Below are 13438 nucleotides of genomic sequence, written 5' to 3'. Positions count from 1 at the left end.
ATCACTGGAAAACACGCAGAAATAATAAAACCCTAAACTACCATAGCCACAAAAGGCAGACCATCCAAAAGCAATCCAAAACCCCGAAAAAGGTATTCAGGTTGAGGTTAAACAGACAACAGGTATCACAATTCACAACAAACAAAAACAAAAACACCTTCCAAAACACTACTGTTTAAGCATCCTCTTCATGAACTTCTTCCTCATCTTCATAATCGTACCCCTCGTCATCTGCAGTGGCATCTTGGTACTGTTGGTACTCCGAGACAAGGTCATTCATATTGCTTTCTGCCTCAGTAAACTCCATCTCATCCATTCCCTCTCCTGTGTACCAATGCAAGAAAGCCTTTCTACGGAACATAGCCGTGAACTGCTCACTCACCCTCCGGAACATCTCTTGAATAGATGTAGAGTTACCAATAAAGGTCGAAGCCATTTTGAGACCAGTTGGAGGGATATCACAGACAGTAGATTTAACATTGTTGGGGATCCACTCTACAAAGTATGATGAATTCTTGTTCTGAACATTGATCATTTGCTCATCAACCTCCTTTGTACTCATCTTACCACGGAACATAGCAGATGCTGTCAAATAACGACCATGGCGAGGATCAGCTGCACACATCATGTTCTTCGCATCCCACATTTGTTGGGTCAACTCAGGTACAGTGAGAGCCCTGTATTGCTGTGATCCACGAGATGTGAGTGGGGCAAACCCCACCATAAAGAAATGCAAACGAGGGAATGGAATGAGATTCACAGCCAGTTTGCGAAGATCGGAATTAAGTTGACCAGGGAACCGAAGACAACATGTCACACCACTCATGGTGGCTGAAATTAGATGGTTCAGATCTCCAACTGCGATCAAGCAATAACAAATGTCCAATCTTAGTAAAGAAACAGAGAATGGTAATGAAACTTTATGTAATATGAAAACTTTGAATGAACTCACAGCTTGGAGTGGTGAGCTTAAGGGTGCGGAAGCAGATATCATAGAGAGCTTCATTATCCAAAACCATGCATTCATCGGCATTCTCAACAAGCTGATGCACAGAGAGTGTTGCGTTATAAGGTTCAACAACAGTGTCAGATACCTTTGGGGATGGGAACACAGAGAAGGTGAGCATCATTCGATCAGGGTATTCTTCCCTGATCTTAGAAATTAAAAGCGTTCCCATTCCAGAACCAGTTCCACCACCCAGGGAGTGGCAAACCTGAAAACCTGAAAGAATATGCAAACAAACCATAATTATAAGTAAATAAAACAGAGAACAATGCCCGTTTATTCACTACAGAACACAACAATACTGTAGAATTTTTTCACATATTAACATATAATGAAGTTCCATCCCGTCTTCACACACTCATTGCAAATGAGAATACAGAGAATATGATCTGCATCTCCCCATTTCTGCTGATTTTATTTTCAAAATACAGAATCGGGAAGAAGAAGAAAACAAAAAAAAAAAACCACTAAAGGATTATGCAAATTGCGCAGTCAAGTACATACTATCACACATCGAAATCAGCAAAAACAAACACATGATTTTCCATATCACGATTAGATTCTTTACACGTTAGCTTCATTCCTTCGTATTAGGACGCTGAAAAATCGTTAATCAGAGACCATGAATTTTCACTCAAAGGCACAAAACACTAAAAACATTAACAAATAAAAATAAAAACTGTCCATAACCAAAAACAAAAAAATTGAAAATGAATCACAGAAACATACAAAAACAAATTCGGAAAAACAAAATGGAAAATAAGATGCACAGAAAACTATCAAACTTCATAGCAAAGAAATGAAAACCTAAAATCTAAAAACCAGTTGTAATCGGAACTTGGAGTAAAATATACCTTGAAGGCAGTCACAGTTCTCTGCCTCCTTCCTCACAACATCAAGGACCGAGTCAATCAACTCAGCCCCCTCAGTGTAATGACCCTTGGCCCAGTTGTTTCCGGCACCGGACTGTCCGAAGACGAAGTTATCTGGCCGGAAAATTTGTCCATAGGGACCAGATCTGACACTGTCCATGGTCCCTGGCTCCAGATCCATCAGCACCGCCCTTGGGACGAATCGCCCGCAACTCGCCTCGTTGTAGTACACATTGACTCGCTCGAGTTGCAAGTCATTGTTCCCCTGGTACCTTCCCGTGGAGTCGATCCCATGCTCCGCACACACCACCTCCCAAAACTTCGCACCTATCTGGTTTCCACATTGACCTCCCTGAATATGAAGAATCTCACGCATTTTCGAGACTGAGTTGGAAGGACGAGTTTTAGAGAGAGAAAGTAGCAGAGAGAGTTTTAGAGGGAGAAAAGAGGAAGAAATGAATGACTGATACAGTAGAGAACCCTCGTCTGTGTAAAGAGGGAAGAACAATAGTTTTTATAATTGGGATATAACGGAATTGTGACGGCGTTAAGTGGGGCTGTGCAGTTAACGTGGAGTTTGACGGCGCCGTCGGGTTTAAGTGGGAATTTAAATTTTGAAAAGGGAAACAGAAATTTTGAATATGATGTGGAACTTATACTCTGAACTGAAGTCTTGCTTTGTTGTTCTCGAGATTAATGACCGTTGGTTTTATGAGATGAAGAGTGTGATGGAAACGTGGGCGGGCTCGATTTGTTGAGGCTCCGGCCGTTAATGCCTTGGAGGAGGTGCTCCTCTGACACACTTTAGAAACCTGCAAGGTTTTGAAATGTAGAGGTGACGCTCCTTGTTGGCGTGTGGAGAGAACGCGCGGTGTGCATGTGGTGGGAACAAGTGGGATTTTTGTTGCCTTTGGTCCACGGCACGTGAAAAGCTGGGTGCAGTTGCACGTGATTGCGGGCTGGTTCATGACATGTGAGCTGCATTTGCGAGGCTTCTACCAAAAGCTTTAATATGCTATGTTGTGGATGTATATCGATTTGCGCCGGTGTTTGATGGGGAGTTTTTTAGCGGATATCTATATTTTTCAAGTATGGCTTTTAGAAATATCATGTTTGTTTCAACGTATTTTTACCAAAAACTCATCTATCCAATTTGTATGGATTTATGAGAAATATAAATATCCGCACTGTTTAGAAACTCAATTTGAAGGTGGGATTTTTCGAAAAATCGGTTATCTGACTTTTAATGTACTGTTGATTTCATAAAGTTACCTAATTTTCCCATTAAAGTTTTTCTCCACCAAACAACTTTTTTTTACATTTTTCTACCTATCTCACCTTATCTATCTTTTCAATTATTTCTCTATCTATTACATTTCCTTACTATTCCAAAAAAAATTCCTCAACCAAACGCCCCTTGATAATTGTGAGCCGGTTATAATTATGTGCAAGTTAAGCTTATCATTCTTCTTATCACTATAATTACGATTATATTAGATTTAGATCACCAGGTGAGATTGAAGAGAGAAGAAAAAATCATTAATTGATCCAAATCTAATATAACTAACAATCCTATTGATGAGCTTAGCTGACAGCAAGTATAAATGTTCCTGCAAAATGAATTCTCCTGTGTGAAAAAAAATGACATGATTATGTAATAAATCATAACCATAGGTGGATCATTAATAATAAAAAAAGAAAAAAAATTATAATAAATAATTACAAAATCATAACCGTTGATTTATCTTTTATGACTGTGATCTTCACCCATATCTAATTGGATACGTAGTTCTTGTCGAACGTCTGTTTGGTATCTATTAAAGATAGTTTTCTTCGCTCTTTTATACATTGGCATTAACTTTCTGCTATATAAAATTACAATCCCAAAACGTTTGGGAAAAAAAAATACCAAATATTTTAATTAAATTTTAATATATAAAAATTAAAACACCGTTTCTTAATCAGTACTAAACATTTTAGTATCCATCCTAAAAAATAGTTTTAAACATTTCACTTACATTTTTTTTGAATTTTGATATCTGTCCATTATAATTTATATATATTTTTATTTTTCTCCTGTTTTTGGGAATAAATGTATTAAAATTTGTATATTTTATTGTTTCTAAAAAATCAAATAATGTTTGAATAGTGTAATACAGAATGTACAAATGTAATTATTATTATTTAGATTTGAATTGTCTCCGATTGCTGAAGACATTAATATTTTTCTGCGTCTAGGTAGTGTTTGGTTCGGAGAAATTTTTTTTACTAGGGAAATATAATTGATAGAGAAATAGTTGGAAAGTGAGTTTGGTAGGAAAATGTAAAAAAAATTGTTTGGTTGATCGAAATATTACCAGGAAAATTTATTTAAATATGCAAAATCTATGTTCTGAGAAACTTTGCATCTGTTTTTTCACTTCCCCAGTTATCTCAAAATACCACATCTCAAATGGTATTCTGTAACAGTGAATTTCATTCAAAAATCAACACAAAAGTCATTTTTCTATCTATCCTATTTGCCTAGTATTTTTTGAAAAAACCTGAACCAAACGTGGTCAAATATCCACTTACATTTTCCCATCAATCCCAAAATAAACCTTCAACCAAACACTACCCTAGAGAAATTACGGAGATTACGGGTTTTTCTTTTAAAAAAATATATATATATTGCACAGATTTCTATGTGACTATATCAGGAGATTAATTTCTTCAAACAACGTAAGAAATTTTATTTTTATTTTTTCAATAAGTCAAAATGAACCAAGCATGTTTGTGTAAGTTAACATTTGCACACATATGTCCGGATCGTGAATTAATATCAATACATCATTTCAAACAAAATGTACTTTCATGTCTGCTTATATGATTATATCCCCGAGCTTAAAATTTAAATTAACATTTGCACACATCACGCAAGTACTAAACTAATGCCCAAAATGAACCATATTTGGATATATATGCCTTTATTATAGTCCGTGTTTCCTTTGATTCTAGCTATCATAAAAAAGGCAATTAGTGTACTCGAGGTTCTCCAATGTGCAAACTTTTCTTTCACTCTAGGCAAAGATTGATGGTGGACCTGGACCCAATGAGAAAACCATAAAATAAGTAGGGTCCTTCTTCCATGGCCAAAAATAGAAGCAAAGGAGAGTCATCCAACAGTGACATTGAGAGCAGAGGTAGTGATCACACATAAACCCTTCATGACAAAGTTATGACCTCCTTTCATTCTTTTTTATGGATCCAATGCCCAACTAAAAATTAATCATTATAAAAGGGAGTTGGTGTGGCTTATGACTTTATAATACTTAGTTGCTTGTTTAAGTCTTCCTTGTTCTAAATATTTCTATAATTATCTTTGCTACATATTAGTGAAAGCAAAGCCAAGGACTAAAAAATGAATTTGGGAATCTGGTTGCACTTTCTCATCAATAGGTGTGTGACATAACTTAATAAGTTCATCATTAAAGGAGTCTATATCTCTGCTGAACAAAAAAGTATGCCACTTTGCTGGAATAACAAGCAACGTTAGGACATGGGATTTCCAGGTATGGATGATATAGGCAGTATGTTTTAATTAATAAAACCACAACGTGGGTTAAAGAGTATATCAATTTGGGAGTCACATCATGTGAGAGGATTCTAAACATTATAAATCTATCTTAAAACAATTCCTCCTAACTGAATCAACCATGGCAACTTGGAACATTTTCAGCTCAGTCAGATATAATTTAATTTGTTTGTCTTGGGATTCTTTAAAAATAAAATGAAAGGATGAAAAATCTATTTAGATTTGGAAATAGGTATTTGCATTTGTCATTTAACATGACACAACAAATTTTCCACACATAATATTTTGTGGGGTCCACACTTTTTGAAAAAAAAAAAAAATTACGGCACACAAAACGAATCTCTATAACATTACACAATCACTTTTCCTGTAACATAACTCTTATAAAACCCTGAAAATATACACTTTCACGGAACTTTTTTTCTGGGCCAATAGAAAACAGTAGCAATATGTGTTTATTGGTACCGTAGAAACCCAAATCTGGCCCAGTTCTGTGTTTCGGGTTTAGTTGGACCTAAAGCATTGAGCCTAGTGGCTAGTGCACAACAGAAGTACTGAGTAAAGTACTTTTTGTTTTTATATTTTTGACTCCGTATATAATTTTTTATTAGATGATCAATTAAAGCTTACGGAAACAATACAATTATAAAATATAATTATTACTATTTATATTTTTTAAATAATTTTACAACATAGTCTTAATTAGTTTCTTGTCTCTTTTTTTTTGTATACCATAATTAGTTTCTTCTCTAAAATTTAAAATATTTTATCTTTTTTATTTACTTTTTTTGCAAATATTCTATTTAGATGTATTTTATTATAAAATAGTTATTTAAATCCTTTAATTGACACAATAGTTTTTTAAGTATTAATTCTTTCTTCTTAATTATTAACTCCGTTAGTACTATTTGGTGGCAAATCGTCATTGGTGGTACGTAAAATCTATATGTGATTAATACATTAATAATATTAATAGAAATAACTTTTCAGAAAATATTATGATAATTCAATAATTTAAAAACGTACTTAGAATGTATAAAAAAAGTACTTGGATTGTAAAAAAAAAAAAAATTAAAAGACAATTTTGTTAATCTAAAAAATTAAGGAATACAAATATGTTTTTAACAAAATATATTTATATAGCTTTAATAGTTCAATTATTTTTTCATTTACGATGATTTTGCACTTGTTTTAATGATGAAGAATTAATATTATTGTTGTTTATCAAACATAAATATCATTGTTGGATACAATATATATGTAACACATCACTTGCAACGAGTTTGTTAACATGCAATATGATATTAAGCACAACATACTAATTCAATTTGGAGAATTCACACGTGAAAAACTCATAATTACACTTAGTGAATTATGTGAACTAATTTTTTTCTTTCCTATTATTTTTAACTGTACAGTCTCATACCTGCACAATATTTATACTCAAATCTTTGTAAATCATAATTAATGGTAATTGACTATCCAAGTATGATAACATGTATCATCCCTGATAAAATATCACGGGCAACATCTCTGCTATAATTTGGACATCTAGAGATAACTTCCCACGTCATACTAGGTACCTGATAACTAAATAACGTAGTCTAATTATAAATCAAAATGTCCAACAACAATAGACCTAGAATCCATCCATGGATTCATACATGAAATGGCTCTGTGCCAATACTTACATCAACTAACATATTATGCATAGATTCTTATACATGCCAACATCAAAAGTGTATAGCTGTATAAAGGCTACACATGCCTTAATTACAAACCGTAAACAACATATATATACACATGATACACGTGTCTCAAAATGCATATCAGATTATACAGTTGTGCATGATCATACAACATGATCCACAAAAATATACAGTTATCCATAATATCAAATATCCAGCATGCATAAATCCTCTAGTCATGTGCAGTCTCGTGCCGTATGAGAGCTTATCTCCTGCTATTGAGGAACCTGAAACATGTTCCCCAAACGGGATGAGATTACAACATCTCAGTAAACTCAGGGTTTCAGGAACAGTTCTCCACCAATCAGTTATCTTCTTGCATGAAAGGTCAGATAACATGGTATAAGAGACATCATATAACTTATAACATATACGCGACTTCCAAGAGAGTTCAAAACTAATCATACCTTAAGAGAAGACCACATAGACTCCTTAACTCTACAAGGCACATCTAAGAGAATACAACCTACTTGGCTCTTTAACTCTTAAACACATTTGAGAGAAGATCGCATGGCTCCTTAACTCTTAGACCACAAACACGTTCCATTAGCTAGAGAGCCACACAAATCATATACATATAGAATTCATCATTTCATATCAAATCACCACATATACATATCTACATGAAAGCAATTATACTAAGTATCCAACATTCATCCAATCACACACACATAAAATCATAATCCCATTGGACCATGGTGGTACAACAAATAACGAGTGAAACTCTTAAACCAAGAGCTCACATTTTGTAGCCTGCCTCCAAAGATCACTTGTAATGCAAGAAAGCTAATCCAAATTACCTCCACGCCAAAATCACCTATTTCTAGTGTGAGATTGGAATCATTAATACATATCACGCGTTAAACATTGAACTAGTAGTCAAAATACCACAACGAACACACTCTAACATACTTACCCTATTCTTGATTAGTTAAGAAATAGGGCTTCGAACACTTGATCAATCCAAAGCTTGATCCTCCAACAAAACATCACTTGTTTCCATCCTATATTATCAACCAACAACAACCAATTTTGTAAGAACTCGCACCGTTAATTAAGGAATTTAATTAATAAATTATGAGAAAATAGGAAATGATTCCATAATTGACCCTAATAATTATTACGAGGCTTTAATAATTATAGTAAGTGAGTAATAATGCTGAAAGTCGCTTTTCGGAAGAAAAGTGCAGATACCGGTTCTGCTAGTCGGTATAAATGCGTACCGAAAAAGTATCCCAGAAAATTAATGTAAGTGCATGATAATTACTAGAATAATACGTAGGACTTGTAAAACGAGTTTCAAGTCAAGATAATGAGAACTGGTGCTAGAAACCGGTACTGGATTTGAAAAGCGCGTACCGGAAAGGTGCTCAGAAAATTATAAAAAAAATATGATAAATCTTAGAAAATTATGTAGTTTCATAATCCAAAGTTTGGGATTAAAATGCTAAGCGTAGCAATTAAAGTTAATACTGTGTGTTTAAGTGGCTTGGGCTATAAATACCCATTTTTTAGGGCACATAGCCCTAGAAAACAGAAAACAAACGTGAGATGGAGCTGACCAGCTGCTTGGTGACTGCCCTATTGGCCTTTCCTTCCATTCTTGAACCAAGTCTTGATCTTTCTTGATTTTTCTTCATCCTTTCACTTGGGAAACACTTGGGAAACATCTTGAGAGGGTGTGAGGGTGTTGTGCTTGAGGTTTGGCCACTGTTTGTGCTCTGAGTTGGGGTTTGGGTGGAGTACCTCCTTGCTCATTGGGTTTTGAGGCTTAAAGGATCTTTCTTGTTGAGTAAAAGAACCACCTTGGTATACCATTTTCGTGTGCAGAGAGAGACAGAATCTTGGAGTGATCTTTTGAGCTCCAAGAGCACCTCTTGTTGGCTGGTTGAGTTTTGGTAAGCCTTGTCGCCTTTGGTCTTGAGTCTTTGAACTTAAAAATGAAAGCTTGATCCATGTCAAGGCTTAAAGATGATAACTTGTTGTTGGGTAATGTTGAACACACCTAGAAATGCATGTTTAAGTGTTTAAAATCGGTAAAAACCCAACCTTGGAAGGATATATTCACGAAATGCAGTTTCTGCATTCTGTCGTGAAATATCCGGATATGTACCCGAACAATATCCGGATATGGGATTTGGACATCCGGATATGAGATTCTGGATATCCGGATATTGCATATCCGGATATGTCCAGTGAGATATCCGGATATTGCATATCCGGATATGGTCCCGAGGAATATCCGGATATTCTGGTATTTCGTAGAACAGTAGCTGTGTTGTGTGTACAGTAGGCTATTGGGGGTTTGTGGATCTTAGATTGATGAAGTTGAACTTCCGTAATTAATGAACTAAGTCAGAATCGTTGTGATTAAGGACTTATGGCTTGGTATGGAGCCTTAAGACGTAAAACGTAAGGAAAGACGTTGTCTTTAATTTATAGGCTGGTGTTGCATTATTATTGATATAGTATTGGTCCATAACAGATTATGAATCTGCTGTGTTTGGACTTTGAGTTGTGGACTCTTGGCTTTTGGAGTTAGCTTACAAGGTAAGCTTTCGTGTCCTCGGTTTAGCCATGTTGTGGTTCCACCATGTCCCGTGGGGGTATGGTTGTATGCATGCTGTGTTACATGCTTTGAATATTTGAAATGTTGTTTAGCTTTATGTGTAATGGCTTTTAATATGCATGTGTTGTTTCATCTTGACGGTAACCTGAGTATGTAGTGTCATACGAGATGGTGATCCGGGGTGAATGCAAGTAGCGTCTTGCACTAGTGTGGGTTTTTAGCGTATGTAAATCTTGCATTTCTCTGGCCAGTAGAATAGAATTGACACACATGGCATGATTATCTGCTGCATTGCACTGTTTTAGAACTGATGATGATATCTGCTTTTAAACTTATATTGCACATGTAAGTGAGCATGGGGTGGAAGATCCTTGAGGACCCCTTGTCTTACTGAGATTTCTTGTTTAGAGATCTCACCCCACGTTTGGGGAATGCTTATTTCAGGTTCTGGTAGTTTGGTGGCTGATGCCTCTAGTGGCAAGAGGCCAGAGCTTAGTTAATGATAGTATGTTGTTTGCTGCCATGACTGGATATGGACGCTGTTTATGTTTTCCGCTATTTATGTTTATGTTGTTATTGAGACTGATGTTGGGCATGTTGCCTTATTTGAGTGAGCATGGGGATTGTCCATGACACTGTATGTTAGTGCTTTTGATTTGGAGTTGTATAAACTGTTAGATGGTCCGGTCTACATTGTTGTAGTTTCGTGACTGGAGCCACACTTTTATTATCTATGATTATGAGGTATTTCAGTTAGCTGTTTTATTGCAATTACATACAGACGATGTTTTATTAATTGATTAATAAGCAAGTTGGTAATGATAAGGACATCATAATTGGAAAGAAAAAGATATTCCGCATTTTTAATTAAGCGCTGCTTAATATGATAGTATGATAACATTACCGGATATATACAGGGTGTTACATTTATGGTATCAGAGCAATGGTTCGAGGGAAAAGCCTGTATGTATTGCAATAGCTAGGATGTTTGGTTGTGTCTGTCTTATGTGTTTACTCTGTCGAATTTTATTATGATAATGCATATGTAATCACATTGCGTGGGCCTGATCAACTCATAATTTGTGTAACTTGTGCAGAGTCATGGTAAGGTCCGGGAGAACACGGGAGACTTCTGAGGATCAATCTGATCCTATCCTGACTGCATTGGCTGAGATGCAGGCGGCTAGGTTAGCCGATCAGTAGGCCACTAGATTGTCCAACGCGGCAATGATGGATGTTATTCGCCAGGCGAACCGGATAGCCGCAGAGGAGGTTCGTGAAGCGAACCGGAGGACCACTGAGGATGTCCTCGAGGCGAACAGGATGACGAACATGACGATGATGAGAGTCATGTTGGAGGAGATGAGGGTTGGTCCTGCTGTAGGCCATGCACCAACGCCACCGCCGCCGCCACCGCCTAATGTTCAGGATGAGAGCCTGAGTCACATTGGCAGTGCTGCTCATGTCGCTGAGACGAGTGAGACTCTTGTAGAGCCTGCTGAGGATCGTGATGTGATAGACCGCCGGCTGAATGCTTTCAGGAAGCATAAGCCACCTGTGTTTGAGGGGTCTTTGGATCCTATTGCTGCTGCTAGATGGCTGGAGTCGCTGGACAAGATATTTCGGGTCATGCAGTGTACAGATCCGCAGAAGCTGATGTTCTCGACTTATATGCTGGAGGGAGATGCCCATGAGTGGTGGACGAACACCTCTCGTGCTTATGAGATGCAGGGTCGTGTTTTGACATGGCCATTCTTCGAGGAGTGTTTCTTGGGCAGAAACTTTCCCTATGATGCGCAGGAGAGGAAGCAGGGGGAGTTTGACATATTGGTTCAGGGCTCGATGACTGTTGACGAGTACTTGGCCAAGTTTAATGAGCTGGTGAAGTTTGCACACTTCAGGATGGTTCCTCCTACTCCTATGTTTCTGGCTGCCAAGTTTCGCAGAGGACTTAGTGAGGTGATTGCTGAGCATTTAGCTGAAGCTGCTTCGAGAGACTTTGGTACATTGGTTCAGCAGTGTAAGGACATTGAGGATGTCTGCATAGCGAGTAAGGACATTGAGGATGTCTGCATAGCGAGTAAGGCCAAGAGGGCCAAGGTCGACGAGACCAAGGGGACTGTTGGTTCCACTCCTGTTTCTACGTCCTGGAAGGACAAGAGGTTTGCCGGGAAGGGCAAGGGTAAACAGTTGGCGACTAGGCAGGCACCTGGTCAGTTCAAGAGGACCGCTTCACAGCAGGGGAGCTTTGCTAGGCCTCCTTCCACTCCGAGATGTGCGGGGTGCGGAAAGGAGCATGTGGGACGTTGTGCTTCGGGACAATTGGTTTGCTTCCAGTGTGGCAAGGAGGGCCACTTCTCTAGAGACTGTCCGTCGTCGACGGCTAGAGCTGCAGTTGTTCAGGCAGTTCCTTTGCAGATGGTTCCGATGGCTTCTACTTCGGCACCTGCAGTGCCATCTTCTGTTGGGCGTGTGTACACCTTGGATAGGCAGCAGTCGGACCGCGCTCCGAACCTTGTTAGAGGTACTGTGTCTATTGGTGGTATTGTTGTTGATGCATTGTTTGACTCTGGGGCTACGCATTCGTTTGTTGTTACCCCGATTGCTTTGGGGCTTGAGTTGCCCATATCTGTGCTTTCTCCACCATTGCGGGTGACTACCGCCACTGGAGAAGTTTGTGATTCTACCACTGTTCATCGCGATGTAGCGTTTCAGTGGGATGACCGTGAGTTCTTGGTAGATCTGATAGGATTGCCGATGGCCAACCTTGAGATTTTCTGGGCATGGATTGGTTGTCTAGAAACTGTGCATTGATTGATTGCTGTGCAAAGCGAGTGGTGATGTCTCTGTGTGATTCCACAGCTAGTTCCTCGCCATACATTTAACTGCTGCAAGCCAGGAGAGCGTTGCGAGCAGGGGCATTGGGTTATGTCATGTTGGGTGGTTTGGTGAGTGGGACACATGAGGATATCACTGGCATTCCTGTGGTGGGGGAGTTCCTTGAGGTGTTTCCTGAGGAGATTCCTGAGTTTCCGCCACAGCGGGAGATAGAGTTCTCCATTGACTTGTTGCCTGGTGTGAGGCCGATCTCTTTAGCTCCATACCGGATGTGGCCACCGGAGTTGGCTGAGCTTAAGAAGCATATTGAGGATCTTTCGGCGAAAGATTTCATTAGACCGAGTGTGTCTCCTTGGGGAGCACCGGTTATCTTTGTGAAGAAGAAGGACGGGACAATGCGATTGTGCACCGACTGCAGGCAATTGAACAAGGTGACAATCAAGAACAAGTATCCTCTTCCTCGGATTGATGATCTGTTGGATCAGCTCAGGGGTGCTTGTGTGTATTCCAAGATTGATCTCCAGTCCGGATACCATCAGATTCAGGTGAAGCCGGAGGATGTCCCGAAGACCGCGTTTCGTTCGAGATACGGTCATTTTGAGTATTTGGTGATTCCGTTTGGACTCACAAATGCGCCGGCAGTGTTCATGGATTACATGAACAGGATTTTCCAGTCGTATCTGGATCAGTTTGTGATTGTCTTCATTGATGATATTCTAATCTACTCCAAGACTGAAGAGGAGCATGCAGAGCATATGAGGACAGTTCTGCAAGTGCTGAAGGAGAAAAAGCTTTATGCTAAGCCTTCTAAGTGTGAGTTTTGGCTCAAAT

The 13438-nt window shown here is 38.4% G+C and overlaps 1 protein-coding gene across 1 annotated transcript; it reads right to left on the bottom strand.

Annotated features, from left to right (window-relative positions):
• Nucleotides 1-2330, bottom strand: LOC133312389 (tubulin beta-1 chain). Its single transcript, XM_061513567.1, has 3 exons — nucleotides 1861-2330; nucleotides 953-1222; nucleotides 1-858 (listed from the first exon to the last, which is right to left on the bottom strand). Exons 1-3 carry the CDS (start codon nucleotides 2252-2254, stop codon nucleotides 176-178), a joined length of 1347 nt encoding a protein of 448 aa, XP_061369551.1. The 5' UTR covers nucleotides 2255-2330; the 3' UTR covers nucleotides 1-175.
• Nucleotides 2331-13438: the final 11108 nt, after the last annotated feature.

This window comes from Gastrolobium bilobum, unplaced genomic scaffold, assembly GCF_033153095.1.
Source record: "Gastrolobium bilobum isolate Gb01-03AN ecotype WA unplaced genomic scaffold, APGP_CSIRO_Gbil_v1 utg5148, whole genome shotgun sequence".
Lineage (NCBI taxonomy): Eukaryota > Viridiplantae > Streptophyta > Magnoliopsida > Fabales > Fabaceae > Gastrolobium > Gastrolobium bilobum.
Note: the sequence above shows the minus strand (reverse complement) of the source record. Positions and strands in the feature narration are given on the sequence as shown.